The sequence below is a fragment of the Stegostoma tigrinum genome, unplaced genomic scaffold (genome assembly GCF_030684315.1).
Source record: "Stegostoma tigrinum isolate sSteTig4 unplaced genomic scaffold, sSteTig4.hap1 scaffold_127, whole genome shotgun sequence".
Taxonomy (NCBI): Eukaryota; Metazoa; Chordata; class Chondrichthyes; order Orectolobiformes; family Stegostomatidae; genus Stegostoma; species Stegostoma tigrinum.
In genome coordinates, this window is record NW_026728075.1 from 1 (window position 1) to 19,177 (window position 19,177).

General features: G+C 49.7%; 1 protein-coding gene across 2 annotated transcripts in view; it reads left to right on the top strand.

Annotated features, from left to right (window-relative positions):
- Positions 1–14,112: 14,112 nt before the first annotated feature.
- The window catches only part of LOC132207708 (utrophin-like), a 427,430-nt gene continuing 422,365 nt past the window's right edge, over positions 14,113–19,177 (top strand). For both annotated transcript variants that reach the window (XM_059643604.1, XM_059643605.1), the window contains exon 1: positions 14,113–14,200. In XM_059643604.1, the coding sequence (XP_059499587.1) occupies positions 14,143–14,200 (58 nt within the window). In that variant the 5' untranslated portion in view covers positions 14,113–14,142. The remainder of the gene's footprint in view (positions 14,201–19,177) is intronic.

A 19,177-nucleotide genomic window follows, 5' to 3' on the forward strand; every position in this document is an offset into this window, starting at 1 on the left:
TTTGCTCCTGAGATGCTGCTTGGCCTGTTGTTTTCATCCAGCTCCACACTTTGTTCACGTGGATTCTCCAGCATCTGCAGTTCCCATTATCTCTCTCCCCCTCCTCCTCCTCCTCCCGACCACCCTCCTCCTCCTCCTCCTCCACTCCACCCATCCTCCTCCTCCCTCCACTCCACCCACCCTCCTCCTCCTCCTCCTCCACTCTCCTCCACCCTCCTCCGCCTCCTCCACTCCCCCCACCCCTCCTCCTCCTCCTCCACTCCCCCACCCTCCTCCTCCTCGTCCTCCTCCTCCACTCCCCAAACCCTCCTCTCCACTCCACCCTCACTCCTCCTCCTCCTCCCCTCCTCACCCCCCGCGATCCTCCTCGACCCCGCGATCCTCCTCCCCCTCTCACCCCCGCCCCCCTCCCCCCACCCCCTCCCCCTCGCCCCCCCCTCGCCCCTCGCCCTGCCCCCCTCCCCTCGCCCTCGCCCCCCCTCCCCCTCGCCCCTCCTCTCCCCCAGCCCTCCTCTCCCCCCGCCCTCCTCCTCCTCGCCCTCCTCCTCCTTGCCCCACTCTCCTCCTCCAACCCCCAAAACCCCCCTCGTCGTCCTTTCCCACCAAACCCCCCCTCCTCCTTTCACCCCACCCTTCCTTCTCCTTTCGCCCCCACCTTTACCCTACTCCTCGTTTCCCCCCACCCGCCGCTGCCTCCTCCTCCTCCCTCACCCTCCTCCTCCTTTGCTCACCCTCCTCCTCACAGCCCCTTGCCCCCTCCGTCGTCACCGCACACAGCCACTTGCCCCTGCTGTCCTGACCTCCTCACGGCCTCTTGCCCCTGCAGTCCTCACCCGTCCACGGCGACTTGCCCCTCCGCCCTGACCCGCTCACGGCAACTGGCCTCCGCAGCCCTGACTCGCTCACAGCCATTTGCCCCCTGCAGTCCTGTCCCGCTGACAGGGGACTGGCCCCATCAGCCCTGACCCGCTGACGGGGACTGTCCCCCGCAGCCCTGACCCGCTGACGGGGACTGTCCCCTGCAGCCCTGACCCGCTGACGGGGACTGTCCCCCGCAGCCCTGACCCGCTGACGGGGACTGTCCCCCGCAGCCAGACCCCGCTGACGGGGACTGTGCCCCGCAGCCCTGACCCGCTGACGGGGATTGTCCCCCGCAGCCCTGACCCGCTGATTGGGGACTGTCCCCCGCAGCCCTGACCCGCTGACGGGGACTGTCCCCCGCAGCCCTGACCCGCTGACGGGGACTATCCCCCGCAGCCCTGACCCGCTGACGGGGACTGTCCCCCGCAGCCCTGAGGCCGCTCACGGGGACTGCCCCCCGCAGCCCTGAGCCGCTCACGGGGACCGCCCCCCCCGCAGCCTGAGCCGCACGCGGGGACCGTCCCCCGCTGCCCCTGACCCGCTCACGGGGGACCGTCCCCCGCAGCCCTGACCCGCTGACGGGGACCGTCCCCCGCAGCCCTGACCCGCTCACGGGGACCGGCCCCCGCAGCCCTGACCCGCTGACGGGACCGGCCCCCGCAGCCCTGACCCGCTGACGGGGACTGGCCCCCGCAGCCCTGACCCGCTGACGGGGACCGTCCCCCGCAGGCCCTGACCCGTTGACGGGGACCGTCCCCAGCAGCCCTGACCCGCTGACGGGGACCGTCCCCCGCAGCCCTGACCCGCTGACGGGGACCGTCCCCCGCAGCCCTGACCCCGCTGACGGGGACCGTCCCCCGCAGCCCTGACCCGCTGACGGGGACCGTCCCCCGCAGCCCTGACCCGCTGACGGGGACCGTCCCCCGCAGCCCTGACCCGCTGACGGGGACCGTCCCCCGCAGCCCCTGAGCCGCTCACGGGGACCGCCCCCCGCAGCCCTGAGCCGCACGCGGGGACCGTCCCCCGCAGCCCTGACCCGCTCACGGGGACCGTCCCCCGCAGCCCTGACCCGCTGACGGGGACCGTCCCCCGCAGCCCTGACCCGCTCACGGGGACGGCCCCCGCAGCCCTGACCCGCTGACGGGGACCGGCCCCCGCAGCCCTGACCCGCTGACGGGACCGGCCCCCGCAGCCCTGACCCGCTGACGGGGACCGTCCCCCGCAGCCCTGACCCGTTGACGGGGACCGTCCCCAGCAGCCCTGACCCGCTGACGGGGACCGTCCCCCGCAGCCCTGACCCGCTGACGGGGACCGTCCCCCGCAGCCCTGACCCGCTGACGGGGACCGTCCCCCGCAGCCCTGACCCGCTGACGGGGACCGTCCCCCGCAGCCTGACCCGCTGACGGGGACCGTCCCCCGCAGCCCCTGACCCGCTGACGGGGACCGTCCCCCGCAGCCCTGACCCGCTGACGGGGACCCGCCCCCCCGCAGCCCTGACCCGCTGACGGGGACCGCCCCCCCGCAGCCCTGACCCGCTGACGGGGACCGCCCCCCCCGCAGCCCTGACCCGCTGACGGGGTCTTGCCTCCCATCCCTCTTACACAGGTCACCCCTTGCTCAGAAATGGTCCCAATTATCCATGAACCGGAAATCCTGCCCCTGTGCCAGCTCCTTAACCCATGCATTCATCTCACCTATCTTTCTATGACTTAACTCACTAACATGTGGCACTCGTGGCAACCCATAAATTATTACCCTCGAGGTCCTGCCTTTCAGCCTCTTTGCTAACTCCTTGTACACAGTCCGCAGGATGTCATGCCTCTTTCTGCCTATGTGATTGGTACCAACGTGCACAGTGGCCTCTGGCTGCTCACCCTCCCCGTTAAGAATTTCTGGCAACCAATCAGAGATGCCCTTGACCTTGGCAGCAGGGAAGCAACACGCAGCCCTGGTGTCTCAAATGTGGCTACAGAATCTATGCCCCAACGAATGAGTCTCCAACCACGTTCGCTCACTTGGATTTGCCTGACCCTGTCCACAGCAGGGTGGTTTGTACCATGGGACCTGGCTACTGCTGATTGGTATAACTGACCCAGTTTAGTTATAGATCAGTGTTAACCTTGGTTTCGTGGATAGCCAAGCACCTGAGTCGTCTACAATACAGGAGAAATGCCATTCTTAAGCTCACGGATTCTGTGACAGTCAAGGACAAGCACTGAATTGTTCTAACCTCATTTCCAACACCTCGCCCATAGCCTTGCATTGCTTGGATAGCACTTGCACGTTAAAAAAAAAAATAAATGTAAGGATGATGTGAGGGTAAGGACATGGAATTTTTGATATGGTCATATTCCTCTTGTTGGAGCTGATTGCTGCTTAGCACTTGTATGGCGCAAATGTAACTTAACCTTTATCAGGCCAAGCCTGATCGTTGCCCAAGTCTTCACTGTATTTTCGCACCGTTGACTTCACTGTTGGGCCTAACCAACATTTTGTACATACCCTGCCTATTCTGAAACTCTATCACTTAATATAAGCCTAATAAAGACAAGTATCCAATGTGCCTTCCAAACCACTTCAACGACCTCGTCCATTACATTGGGGGATCAATAGGCATGCACATCAAGATCCTGAGATCCCTCTGATCATTGGTGCTTGTGAGGTCCGTATGATTCATCATGGGCTCCAAAATCTGTTTGTGCTGTGTCACCTGATCCTTATCCCGTTTGTCCTTACATGAAATAATGTTCACAAACGCTTCTCAAATATTCTTCCCAATCCTACTTTTTGCAATCATGATACAAGTGAGCATAAAACTTGGAACACGACAGCAACAGGAATGTGACCTTTGGCCCACCATGTTGGGCCAAACATGACAACAAATGAAATAATCCCTTCTGCCTGTCCTTGATCCATAGTCCTCCATTCCTTACCTATTCGCGCACTTAACTAAAAGTCCCTTTTAAATGCTTTCATCGTATCTGCATCCACTACCACCCCGGGCAATGTATTCCGCACTTTGAACATGCTCAGTGTGAAATATTTGCCCCTCACATCTCTTTTGAACTTCCCCCCTCTCAGCTGAAATGCATGCCCCCTAATAGTGGACACTTCAACTCCGGGGGAGAAATTTTCTGACCGTTAGCTGTATTTATGTATCTCCTAATTTTATAGACTTCTATCAAGCCTGCCCTCAGCTTCTACTGCTCCAGAGAAAACGAAGAGTTTTTCCAGCTTCTCCCTCTCGTTCAAACCCTCTATTCCAGTCAGCATGCTGGTAAATCTCTTCTGCACCCTGTCCAAAGCCTGCACGTCCTTCGTGTGATGTGGCGGCCAGAATTGAATGCAATACTCTGTGTGGTCTCACCAAAGTCTTGTAAAGCTGCAATGTGACATCCTGACTCTTGCACTGATTTCCCCTATGAATAAAGGCAAGCATGCGATATGCCTTCTTGACCACCCTATCTACTTGTGTGGCTACTGTCAGGGAGTTATGGTCTAGGACCCCAAGATCCCTCTGGACGTCACTCCTGTTTGGGGTCCTGCCATTAACTGTGTATCCCTTTCCTTAACACTTGGTCTCCTAAAATGCAACACCTCATGCCTGCCCAGATTAAATTCCATCGGCCATTTCTCCGCTCGTGTTTGCAATTGGTCTGTATCTTGCTGTGTCCTTTGACAACCTTCCATGCTGTCCACAAGTCCACTGGTCCTTATATCATCTGCAAACTTACTAATCCCCTGTCTACATTTGCGACCAAGTCATTTACACATATCACAAACAGCAGAAATCACATCGATGCGGAACACCACTCGTCACTGAGCTGCAGCCAGAAAAACAGCTTTCCACCACTGAGACGGCAAGAACTGTAGATGCTGGAATCAGAGTTAACCAAGTGTGGAGCTGGAGGAACGCAGCAGGTCAGGCAGCATCAGAGGAACAGGAAAGCTGACATTGTTGATGCTGCCTGGCCTGCTGTGTTCCTCCAGCCCTATACTGTGTTATCTTTGTTAGCCTTCCACCGCTACCGTCTGCCTTATATGGGCAGGCCAAGTCACCATGGATCTCATGGATCTTAATCTTCTGGATGAGCATACCATGAGGGACCTTATTGAAAACCTTCGTAAAATCCATGTATATGTTATCAACTGTTCTACCTGAATTGATCACCCTTGTCACCTCCTTGAAAACTTCAACTGACTTAGTAAGACATAACCTGCCTCGCATAATACCATGCTGGCTGTCCCTTATTAGCCCATACTTTTGAGACATGAGACACTCACCAGTCTGTAGTTTCCTGGAAAGTCCCTGTTTTCCTGCTTGAACAGAGGAACGACTTTATCCACTCACCAGTCTCCGCAACCCCTCCAGTGCCTGGCAAGGATATCAGATCCTATTGAAAGTAGTGCGTTGATGCAATTGTGTCATGATTGTGTTTTGTTTCAGTCCTAACATTCAAAGCAGTGTAATAATGTCTTTGTGCAGCAGGCGAGGTGTGATGAGACCGAGCCTTCATACAATTGCAAGATGTTGAAAATTTGCCATTATTTATGAAAACAGTGATATATTTTCCATGATCAACATTTCTGTTACACTGCAATGATTGTCCCGTGGCATGTAAAATCAGAAAGATACGATAAAATGAGACTGGGTCATATGCAGGGAGAATGTTTGCCTTTCATGTCTATCGAAGTAGTGAAATATTTCCATGAATCTTAGAGTCACTTTTCCGTTCATCGAAGGACACCATCATCGCCTTGGAAGCTTCATCACGATACTACTTTGCATTTCTGAAGAGGGAAGAAGAAATCAATATGCAAATTCAATTCCACGGTTTTGGAAGTCCCATTGAGAACACGATTCATTTGCACCGGCATAATGCTCTGACCGAGAAAGAATTGAAGGTGAGTTTGTCGTTTGGAAGATCGCAGCAATTTATGCATCAAGTTCTTCATCGATAACGTTCCATTGCTTTCATACTGCATTTTCCACTCTGCGAGATAATAACTGTTAGAACAAGCAACAGGACGGGTAGGTGGTCTATGGGGAATGCAATGTTACAAAACCCAATCCATTCAACAACATATTTCAGATATGTCAACAAATTAAATATTCCAGCACAGGATAAAACAAGGAAGATGAGAGTGAGGAGGCAATAGTTCTGATGACAAAAGAACAGAAATTTACCTTTCTCCATTCGAGCAAAAAAGCAGGCACACAAATAAATAATCATCTAACAATGCACGTGTGCAACGGAGGCTACAGGGGGACTAAAAATGCCGAATTGTTGTCATGCGTGTTGCTGAAAGGGTGATTGAAACAGATTCTGTGCTAAATTTGAAGAAATACAGATAATGCATCTCAGGATGTTGGAGAAAGAACATTTATGGACTGAGGCAAATTGTATTGCCCTTTTCAGGAGTTATTAGGTTCATAATGAATTGAAAGACTTTCTTCTGTGCTGAAAGCTTTAGTTTAGTTGCAGCTGGATCGCAATTTCTGTTCCTGGTAGTATTTAGCAAACTGTGAAAAGTGAATGTCACTGCACAGAATTCCAAACATGACTCCAATCAGTAGAGAAAATATCCAAGGGGTGTGATGAGTTGTATCCTCTCATGTTGAACAATGCAGCTACGGATACAATGGAGGCACTGATGATAATGTTCCAAGAATCCTTAGATTGTGGAAAATTCTCAGAGGATTGAAAGATTGTGAACATAACACCATTATTACAAAGATACTTCGACAAAATAGCAAGCAAGTATTGCCAATTTAGGTCAACCTGGGTAGATGTTCATGCCGGCAATGAAAGATGAAATAACAGGGTACTGAGTGTGCGATAACATCCTACAGAGTTAACATCCTTTTATAAAGGGGAAATAATACTTGACAAACTTGCTACAGTGCTTTGAGAAGGAAACAAACATTACTGACGAAGGACCACCAGTTGATGTCGTACATTGAGATTTCAACAAAGCATTTGATAAGGTACAGCTCACAAGGTGTCTCAAATGAAAAGAGCCCATGTGTTCAAGGTTAGTATGTTCGGATGGACAGAGGACTGCATCGTAAATAGAAGTAGAGTCGTAGCAGCAGGATGGTAACTTAGAAGTCATGTACGGCCACAGAGTGAATGCTGCGGAGGCCGTACGCCTCATGTTGACTGGGTTGATTTCGGAAATGGCAGAGGGGGTTGCTATGCTTAGGAAAGTTGGGCAGGGTGGGACTACATTCATGGGAGTTCATAAGATTGAAACAAATCTTATTTTTTCAACATTTAAGATGCTAAAGAGGCTTGATGGTGTAAATCCGTAGAGATTACTCCCATTTGTGAAAGATTTTACGACCAGAGGCCACATTTTCAAATTGGTTGCCTATTAATTTAGGGGAAGAATTACTTCTTTCAGGTTGTAGCAATCTATTGAACACTTTAGCAGAAAAGGTTTTAGAGGTAATGCCGTTAATTATATGCTCGGCTGAGATGGCCAGGTTAATTTTTAAATCAAGGAACAACGACAATGAGAAAAGGGTAGTCTTTACAGTGGAAGATACTTCAAGGATCCCCTTATTACTAAAGAATACAGGGAGGAATTAAACACATCACTACCACACCATCAGTACCATGAGAGAAGTTGTAGTAGACAATCTGATGGAGTGAAAGCAGATTAGACTCTTTGCCGTGATGGTTTACTTTCTAAGATTCTAAACAATGAGCTTCAGAGTCGGTGTATGCATTGACTGTAATTTCCCAAAAAGGTTCAGATTCTCGAGAAGCATCTGAGGGCTGGAAAAATGCTGATGTGACGTCCCTATTTAAAAAGGAGAGAGGCAAAAAGAGGATAACTACAACCGAACCAGTCTAACATCTATTGTTGGAAATATGTGGCAATCAGCGATGAAGAAAATAATAGCAGGACATTTGGAAAGTCATAATCTAATCAAACAGGAAAGAGCATCATAGCCTGATGAAAGAGAAATTATGTCTGGATAATTGTTTGGGTTTTTGGAGCAAGTTTTGGAAGGAGAATTAATGGAGGAAAACCAGTAAATGTGTTGTGTTTGGACTTGGAGAAAGCATTTGAGAATGTACTCAAAAGTAATAAGCTGAGAGCTGAGGTTTTGAAGGTAGTGTATTGCTAGGGATCAGTATGCTTTGCATGTTCTGGAAGGAGAGATCGCATCTAGAGTGAATGTATATTTTGGTGGCAATGTCTGTGCAGAGTGCAAGAGGTGCCATTTGCTTGTTTTTTTTTTGCCTGTTAGTTCATAAGCATTTTTTTTTGAAACAGGGTAAATTGAAGCCAGAATCAGGGACCCAGAGGGTGAACCAGGCTCATTGTTTGGTGATAGCTAGTAGTTTAAGAATCTATTATCGGGAACTTTGAGATTGAAACTAAGTCGGAGAAATATTTACAGGCTACAAACTAAAAGACCAGAATGTTTTTAAATCAAATTAAGATCGAAGTAATTGAAATGGAGATGCCAGGCCAGACGATGATTTATACCTACGTGACGGGGGAGTGGTCAGACCCCATACTCCAGCTCAGGGTTGATGAACTGGAACCTCAGTTTTGACCAATCAACAAATCATGCGGGGGAGAGTTACCGGGGAATGCTGTGCTTCAGGAGGCAGTCACACACCTTCGATTAACTAGCTGAAACTCGGTCAGTGGCCAGGGACGTGAGAGTGTGACAAAGAACAGGGCAGGTGGAAGGATCCAGGATGTAGTGCAGAAGGAACCTTGGCCTTTGATCTTATCTAACAGGTTTGAGATTCTTTCTTCGTGTGTGGATGAGAGTGCAGGGTATAGGGAAGATGAGTAAGCTGACTGTAGCACTGTGGTAGAGGGGGACATTCAGGAGGGGATAAAAAGTGAAATGCAGTTATAATCAGAGGTAGTATAGTTTGGGGAATGAACACTGTTCGTCGTGATGAGGATCGAGAGTCTCGAAAGTAGTGTTGCCTGCCTGGTGCCCAGGTTCAGGATATTCCATCTCGGCTACAAAGGAACTTGAAGTGGGAGGAGTAGAAATCCAGCTATCGTGGTCCACACAGGTACCATTGATATGGAAGAAAGAGGAAAGAGGTTCTGCTGAGGGATTATGAGCGCTGAGGTGAGAAAGCAGAACCAGAAATGTAGTAATCTCTGGATTATTATCTGAGCAATTTGGCACAGTGTGAACAAAATTAAAGATGTAAATGCATTGTTCAAATGGTGGCATGGCAGAAATGTGTTTGAATTCATGGGACATTGGCATGGGTATGGGGAAGGAGGGAGTTGTTCTGGTGGCATAGGCTCGACGAGAATCATATTGGGACAAGTATCCTGGCAAAAGACAGAGCTAGGTCTCGGGGGTAGAGCGTTAAAATGAAAAGTGTGGAGCGGGTGAGTTCGGTTGCATGGAAAATTATGGAAAAAGTTAGAAGCTGGTAAGTGCTCAGCAAAGTTTCCAGAGCAAGTAATAGGACAAAAAGTATGGAAATGGTCAGGACTCTGACTTCAGGTGCAGCAGATAAGAACGGTGGCCGAAAATGGCGGACTGAGGATCTTGTATTTAATTGCAGGGAGTGTATGAAACAAAGTGAATGAGTTTGTGGTGCAGATTGATCGCTCTGGGTATCACAGAGACATTGTTGTTGGGAACTAAATATCCAATGATTCATGTCCTATAGAAAGAACAGGCAAATGGTCAGAGATAACCAAATGTGGAGCTGGATGAACACAGCAGGCCAAGCAGCATCTCAGGAGCGCAAAAGCTGACGTTTCGGGCCGAGACCCTTATACTTCAGTAAACGTCAGCATTTGTGCTCCTGAGATGCTGCTTGGCCTGCTGTGTTCATACAGCTCCACACTTTGTTATCTTGGATTCTCCAGCATCTGCTGTTCCCATTATCACTGATAGAAATGGACAGAGATAGCAGGGTTTGCTTGTCAGTAAGAAATGAGGTAGCGCTGAAGGAACCACAGGTCTTGAGCTTGTTTACTGATGACTTTGAGGAAAGAGGTGAATGTGCTGTGGCTAAATTTGGAGTTGACTCAAAAATATTTAGAAAAACAAGGCATGACAGAGAAACAGAGATTTACCAGGATGTTAGATAATGAAATGTGAGGCTGGATGAACACAGCAGGCCCAGCAGCATCTGAGGAGCACAAAAGCTGACGTTTCGGGCCTGGACCCTTCATCAGAGAGGGGGATGGGGTGAGGGTTCTGGAATAAATAGGGAGAGATGGGGAGGCGGACCGAAGGTGGAAAAGTCCCTCTTCCACACCGACACAGGTCCCGAACCCCACCTCATCCCCCGTTACATTGATGACTGTATTGGCAACGCCTCTTGCTCCCCAGAGGCGCTCGAACAGTTCATCCACTTCACCAACACCTTCCATCCCAACCGTCAGTTCACCTGGGCCATCTCCAGCACATCCCTCACCTTCCTGGACCTCTCAGTCTCCATCTCAGGCAACCAGCTTGTAACTGATGTCCATTTCAAGCCCACCGACTCCCACAGCTACCTGGAATACACCTCCTCCCACCCACCCTCCTGCAAAGATTCCATCCCCTATTCCCAATTCCTCCGCCTCCGCCGCTTCTGCTCCCACGATGAGGCATTCCACTCCCGCACATCCCAGATGTCCAAGTTCTTCGAGGACCACAACTTACCCCCCACAGTGGTCGAGAACGCCCTTGACCGCGTCTCCCGCATTTCCCGCAACACATCCCTCACACCCCACCCCCGCCACAACCGCCCCAAGAGGATCCCCCTCATTCTCACACACCACCCCACCAACCTCCGGATACAACGCATCATCCTCCGACACTTGCGCCATCTACAATCTGACCCCACCACCCAAGACATTTTTCCATCCCCACCCCTGTCTGCTTTCCGGAGGGACCACTCTCTCCGTGACTCCCTTGTTCGCTCCACGCTGCCCTCCAACCCCACCACACCCGGCACCTTCCCCTGCAACCGCAGGAAATGCTACACTTGCCCCCACACTTCCTCCCTCACCCCTATCCCAGGCCCCAAGATGACATTCCACATTAAGCAGAGGTTCACCTGCACATCTGCCAATGTGATATACTGCATCCACTGTACCCGGTGTGGCTTTCTCTACATGGGGGAAACCAAGCGGAGGCTTGGGGACCTCTTTGCAGAACACCTCCGCTCAGTCCGCAACAAACAACTGCACCTCCCAGTCGCAAACCATTTCCACTCCCCCTCCCATTCTTTAGATGACATGTCCATCATGGGCCTCCTGCAGTGCCACAATGATGCCAGCCACCCGAAGGTTGCAGGAACAGCAACTCATATTCCGCCTGGAAACCCTGCAGCCTAATGGTATCAATGTGGACTTCACCAGTTTCAAAATCTCCCCTTCCCCAACCGCATCCCTAAACCAGCCCAGTTCGTCCTCTCCCCCCACTGCACCACACAACCAGCCCAGCTCTTCCCCCCCACACCCACTGCATCCCAAAACCAGTCCAACCTGTCTCTGCCTCCCTCACCTGTTCTTCTTCTCACCCATCCCTTCCTCCCACCCCAAGCCGCACCCCCATCTACCTACTAACCTCATCCCACCTCCTTGACCTGTCTGTCTTCCCTGGACTGACCTATCCCTTCCCTACCTCCCCACCTATGCTCTCTCCACCTATCTTCTTTTCTCTCCATCTTGGGTCCACCTCCCCCTCTCTCCCTATTTATTCCAGAACCCTCACCCCATCCCCCTCTCTGATGAAGGGTCCAGGCCCGAAACGTCAGCTTTTGTGCTCCTGAGATGCTGCTTGGCCTGCTGTGTTCATCCAGCCTCACATTTTGTTATCTTGGATTCTCCAGCATCTGCAGTTCCCATTATCTCAAAATAAAGATGCACCAGTTTACAACTGAGATAAGAAGGAATTTCTTCTTTCAGAGCGCTGAGTGTCTTTGGAACTCCTGGCCAATAGATATCTATGATGGAGAAGTCCGAAAGCACGCATAGGACTGAGATAAATGCATTCTTGGCAAGTTTTGGGGGTTCAAGGGTGACGGTGAAAGGACAACAAAATGGGTATGCAGAGTGTGACATGAACCATTATCCTATTGGATGGAGGATCAGGTCAAAGGACCTATTTCTATTGGCCATGTCGTCTTAAACGATGATATTTGGTAACTAGAAGGACAAGAACGATAGGTAAATGGGGACCCATCAGCAGGATGTTCCTATTCAAGCTACTGATGATCCTGAAACTGAAATATATCTCAGTTCCTTCATGGTTAAAATCATGAAACTGACTTCCTAACAGGTTTGTGAATCTAGTTGCACAAAATTGACTGCAGTGTTTCAAGAAGCTAGCTCATCCTGACTTTCTCGAGGGCAACTAGGCCCAGTGATGTCAACATCTCGGAAATGAATTCAAAGATGATGCGTTACATTTCTAGAACGAGCCAAGGTACATTAACTTGATGTTGCAGGCAGTTTTGGTGGTCTGTCAAGACTTGAAACGATCTCTAACCCAGGCTATGCTGTTTCAAAAAATTCAAGTATACCGGTGGGTCATTGGGCTGCAGCATTGAGCTGATTCCAATCGGTTGTGGAGCCTTCTTTTACTCCAGGATTTGAAATATAATGTCCTGGCTGCTGCAGCAATGCGTTGTGAGTGTGTGTTGCATTTTAATTTGAATGGAAGAGTTTTAAAAACAAAAGCCTGCCTTCACAGGCAAATTCCAAGTTCTGAAGCATTTTCAATAATTTTCGATTTAATAACGATGGCCCAATTAGTGTTCCAAAAACAGAGTTCTACGATTTAGTTAACAGAATTCAATTATGCGAGTAGAGAGAAGGTAGTGGGAGCTTAGTTCTTGAACAGCTGTTGCCTATGTGCTGTGGGTACTCTCAATGTCATGACAGAGCGAAATGCAGGGTTGTCACACAGGAATCCTATCTTACTTTTGCCCTTGTCCCTCTAAATGGAAGTGGTTGTGAGTTGGAAAATGCTGTTGATGGATTTTGGTGAATTCCCTTGCCTTGTGTGTAGTTCGCAAGTGCGCCACCTCGTATGTGTTCAGATTAATTTCCATTTGCCACACAAATCAATCTGACCTGCCTGTTTACATCACCCTGCAATCCTGGGCTCTCCTCATCACAAGTTACCATCTCAGCAATTTTCATATGTTTCACAAACTTAGTGATCACCCCTCGAAACATTTAAGTCTAAATCATTCTGATATAGCACAGCAGTGAGCGCTCGAACAATAATCCCTGGAGAGCCTCACTGGACACAGACTTTCAGTCACGAAACATGGATCAACCATAACCTTCTGCTTCCTGCCAACTCAGCCCATTCTGAATCCAACTTACCAAATAAAGTCAGAGTCATCGAGCTGTAGAATATAGAAATGGACCCTTTGGTCCAACTTGTCCATGTCAACCAGATATCCTAATTAATCCAGTCCCATTTTCCTGCGTTTGCTACATAGCCATCTTAACCCCCCTCATTCATATCCCCTTCCAGATGCCTCACAAATGTTGTAATTTTACCAGCTTTCACCACTCCCTCTGAGAACCAAGTGTGGAGCTGGATGAACACAGCAGGCCAAGCAGCATCTTAGGAGCACAAAAGCTGACGTTTCGAGTCGAGACCCTTCATCAGAAAAGGGGAATAGGGAGAGGGTTCTGAAATAAATAGGGAGCGAGGGGGAGGCGGATCGAAGACGGTCAGAGGAGAAGATCGGTGGGGAGGAGACACGCGACTTAAAAAGGCCAGGATGGAAACTGCAGACGAGAGTATAGGTGGGGAGGTAGGGAGCAGATAAGTCAGCCCAGGGGGGACGGACAGGTCAAGAGGGCAGGATGAGTTTAGTACGTCGGAAATGGAGGTGCGTCTTGAGGTGGGAGGAGGAGATAGGTTAGAGGAAGAACAGTTTAGGGGGGTCGGGGACGAACTGGGCTGGTTTTGGGATGCAGTGGGGGGAGAGGAGATTTTAAAGCTTGTGAAATCCACATTGATACCATTGAGCTGCAGGGTTCCCAAGCGGAATATGAGTTGCTGTTCCTGCAACCTTCGTTTGGCATCATTTGTGGCACTGCAGGAGGCCCACGTTCAGTTTGGTTATGACTTTTGAGGAATGGATGGTCCCTTGGAGATTGAAATTGGAGAAAGATTTCAGGATTTTTTCATGTTCTTGTCTTTCTGTTACGCCCCTAGGAAAAAAGCAATGAAAGTGCCGTTAATTTTTTGCATGGTGAGCTGCTGCATACTAACCGGTCTCTCACCATTAACATCACCTTGCCCTTGTGGATATGGATAAAGTTCTCAAAGCTGACAGAAGATTGAAACCACTTGGATTATGTGACGATGGTACGTTTCCTTGCGTTTAAAAAAAAATGCTTGCAGCTTAATGAGCATAATATAGAGCACAGTGGCTCTGGTTAACACTGCTGTCTCAATTCCACCCTTTGGTGACTTTCTGTGTGGAGTTGGCACATTCTCCATGTGCCTGCATGGGTTTTCTCCGGGTGCTCGAGTTTCCTCCCACAGTCAAAAGATGTGCAAGGTCAGTGGATTGGCCATGCTAAATTTTCCCAAGGTGTTCAGTGATGTGTAGGTTAGGTGAGTTATAGGTGGATGGGTCTGGGTGGGATGCTGTGAGGGGCAGTGTGGACATGTTGGGCTGACGGATCTGTTTCCACACAGTATGGATTCTCTGATTCATGATTCTATGATTTTACTGAGCGCAAAGGTACAATATTAACTCGTCATATTTGTCTCACCTCTTTACATATTGACAAGAAAGCTTTAATGTCAGTTTCTATGCATTTGCAATGTGTCTGCTGTCTCTAACAAGGCTGACTATATCTCCTTCTCTAATGCACATCTCCTGTCCCCTGACACTGAGAGGTGACACTTGCTTTTCATTCAGTACAATCAACAAAACAATAGCCTCCATATCAGATCCAGCGGCTTCTCTTAACGCTCAGACGCTGTTCTTTTTTTCCTCCAGGTATTGACCACTCATCATTTCTAATTCCTCATCTCATCTCTCTCTCATGCTCCCTCTCTCTCTCAGTCTTTATCTCTCCTCTCCCTGTTCTCCCCCATCACTTCACTCACAGGCACAAACAGAAGTTCACAGTCACACTATGTTGCACATGCATATCCTGTCCCTCATGCACAAACACACTACACACAAAAAAAAAGTCAGGAACACAGTCTCTCTCAAACACACTCTGTCACATTCTCACTCATTCACAGTCCATACCGCCACACAGTCGTACACGGTCTTGCACACATTCTGTGGCACACTTGCATGCACTGTCGCAGGATCTTTTGCCAATGCTCTCACTCTCAAGTACACACACACTACCACAAATCTCTCCCTCACACACTTACGCTTGCAAATTCGCTTGCTGTCAAGCTCACTCACTCTTAGAGACACTCTCACTCCCTCATGCATGCTGTAACACTCCCTTCTTGTGCTAACTGTCTTTCACACACTCTTGAGCACAGTCACTGGCACACACATTCTGTCATGCGCACACTCACGCTTTCATGCACTGTCTTTGCACTCTTGAACACAATCATATGCTCACCTCTCTCTTGCACACAGTCAATTTGATTTGAGTCATCATTGTCACATGTGCCCAAGTACAGTGCAAAGTTTTCTTCTGCATGCAGTATAGACAGATCATACCATACAAGGCGCATTAGTGAAATGGAACATAGTGACAGCTACAGAGAAGATGCACAGAAAGCGAGATCAAAATTAGATTTCAGCTTTTCAGTGTCCTGTTCAGATGTCCAATAACAGCGGTGAAGAAGCTGTTCTTGAATCTTTTCACACATGTATACAAACTTGTTGACACCTTCCCTTCAGAAAAAGGGAGAAGAGAGTGTAATTGGTGGGTGAGAAGGGCCTTTGATTATGTCAGTTTCTTTCCCGAGGCAGCAGGAAGTATAGGTGGAATCAATGAATGGAAGGCTGGTTTGCATGATGGACTATGCTGTGTTCATGACTCTGTAGTTTCTTGTGGTCTTAGGAAGAGCTGTTGCCAAACCATGCCGTGACATGCATCCAGATAGGATGCTTTCTCTGGTACATAAATGAAAGTTGACCTTGTGGACACACCGAATTACCTTAGCCTGCTGGGGAAATGGAGACATTAGTGTGCGCTTTTGCCCATTGCGACGATCTGGGTGGACCAGGAGAGATTGTTGGTGATGGACACTCTCAACTATCTCCACCTCAGCAACATCTCTCTCACTGTCTGATGCAGGCGCGCACACACTCTCACATTCTGTAGCCTATTCTGTTTGTCTGTCTGTCTCTCTCTCTCTCTCTCTCACGGTCTCTCTCTGTCTCACGCTCTCTCTCGTGCTCTCTCTGTCTCTCTCGCGCTCTCTCTGTCTCTCTCGCGCTCTCTCTGTCTCTCTCGCGCTCTCTCTCGCTCTCTCTCTCTCTGTCTCCCTCCACCCACCCCCCCCCCCCCCACCCGGCAACCTCTCTGGCTTTGTCTCTCTCTCTCTTTCTCTCTCTCACACACACACCAACTAATTGCTCAGTCTTCCATGGTATCTGAATTGTTGGAAGAATTAACTTAGACTGAGCGTGGATTTTCTCCCAATATAGTTATGACAAAGCAGAACCAATTCTGCCTCGAAGAAGCAGGGCAGGAGCATAATAATTAGGGATTGTTTTGCTAGAGGAACCGTGCTGTGATATGCATCCAGATAGGATGCTTTCTGTGGTACATCAGTGAAAGTTGCCCTTGTGGACACACGGAATTGCCTTAGCATCCTGGGAAGTAGAGACAACGGTGTGCTTTTTTGCCCGTTGCAATGATGTGGATGGACCAGTGAACTAATCTAAGCCCATCCCCCCGACACGATCCCATTATCATCCATATGCTTATCCAAGGACTGTTGAAATGCCCCTAATGTGGCTCAGCTAACTGCATTGGCAGGCAGGGGGTTCCACATCCTTACCACTCTCTGAGTAAAGAACCTGCCTCTGACATCTATCTCAAATCTATTACCCCTCACTGTTTAGCTGTGCCCCCTCATACAAGCTGATGTCATCATCCTCGGAAAAAGACCCTCACTGTCCACCCGATCTCATCCACTGATCATCTTGTATGTCTCTATTAAATCCCCTCTGAACCACCTTCTCTCCAATGAGTACAGACCCAAGTCCCTCAGCCTTTCTTCAGAAGACCTTCGCTCCAGACCAGGCAACATCTCCTCTGCACCTTTTCCAATGCTTCCACATCCTTCCTGTAATGGGGCGACCAGAACTGTACGCAATATTCCAAATGAGACCGCACCAGCTTTTTGGACAGTTGCAACATGACATCACAGCTCTGGATCTCAATCCCTCTGCCAATAAAACCTAAAAGACCGTAAGCCTTCTTCACAGCACTATCAACCTGGATGGCAATTTTCAGGGATCGACATAGATGGACACCCTCTGCACAGCAACACGACCAAGAATCTTTCCATTGACCCAATATTCTGCCTTCTTATTATTCATCCCAAAGTGAATCACCTCACATTTATCTGCATTGAACTCCATCTGCCACCTTTCCGCCCAATTCTGCAGTTCATCCAAAGTCTACCTGTAACCTGCAACATTCTTCCACATTGTCCACCACTCCACTGACTTTAGTGTCAGCTGCAAACTTCCTAACCCATCTACCAATGCCTCCGTCCAAGTCATTTATGAAAATGACCAACAGCAGTGGTCCCAAAATAGATCCTTGAGACACATCACTGGTAACCAGACTCCAGGCTGAATATTTTCTATCAAGCACCACTGGTTGCCGCCTTAGCCAAAGCCAGTTTCTAATCCAACCTGCTAAATCTCCCTCAATCCCATGTCTCCATGTTTTCTCCAATAGCCTACCATGTGGAACCTTATCGAAGGCTTTACTGAAGTCCATGTCCACCACGTCAACTGCCCGACCCTCATCCACATGCTTGGTCACCTTCCAAAATTGCTCAATGAGGCTTGTGAGACACGACCTGCCCTTGACAAATCCATGTTGACGATCTCCCATCAAATTGGTGCTTGCTCGATGATTATAAATCCTCTCTCTTATAATCCTTTCCAAAACTTTTCCTGCAACAGACGGAAGGCTCACTGGGTTTATAATTACCTGGGTCATCTCTACTGCCCTCTTTGAACAAGGGCACAACTTTTGCAACCCTCCAGCCTTCTGGTACGAAACCTGTAGACAATGAGGATTCAAAGATCAAGGCCAAAGGCTCCGCCACCTCCTCCGTAGCCTCCCAGAGAATCTGAAAGTTTCGAAGGATGATGCGTTGGATCCGGAGGTTGGTGGGGTGGTACGTTAGGACGAGGGAGACTTTGTTTTGGTTGTTGTTGCGGGGTGGGGTGAGAGGGATTTGTTGCAGGAAATGCTGGAGACACGGTCGAGGGCGTTATCAAACACAGAGCGGGGCAAGTTGTGGTCCTTAAAAAATGAGGACATCTGAGATATACTGGAATAGAATACCTCATCCTGTGAGTGCAGATGCAGAGGCAAAGGAATGGGGAATAGGGGATGAATTGTTGCAGGAATATGGTGGGAGGAGGTGTAATCTTGGTAGCTGTGGGAATTGGTGGACTTGAAATGGATATTTGTTTCTCAGTGGTTGGAAATAGAGAGGTCCAGGAGGGAGAGAGAGGTATCAGAGATTGTCCAGGTGAACTTGAAGTTCGGGAGGAAGGTGTTGGTGAAGTGGATGAACTGTTCGAGCCCCTTGTGGGAACACAAGCGGTGCCGATACGGCCATCGATGTAACGGAGGAAGAGGTGGGGTTGAGGGCCAGTGTAGGTACGGAAGAGGGAGCGTTCCATGTAACCTCCAAAGAGGCAGGCATCATTTGGGCCCATGTGGCTACCCTGGCCACCCCGTTTGTCTGTAGGAAGTGGGAGGAATTGAAAGAGAAACTGTTGAGGGTTGTTCAAGGACCGGAACTTGCCCCTCCTCAGTGGTCAAAAACGCCCTCGACCGTGTCACCCGCATTTCCCACACCTCATCCCTCACACTCGCTCCCCATAATAACTACCAAAACAGTGTCCTCCTCGCCCTCACGTACAACCCCACCAACCTCCAGATTCAATGCCTCATCCTCCGACCCTTCTGCCATCTGCAATCCGACCCCACCACCAAAGACGTTTTTCCCACCACCCTCAGGTGACTCCCTGATCCGCTGCACACTCCCCTCGGCTGCATCCAAAACCAGCCCACCTATCCCATCCTGCAACCTCAAACCCCACCCCCATTTCCTACCTCCTAACCTCTTCCCGCCCCCGAGACCTGTTCGTCCTCCCCG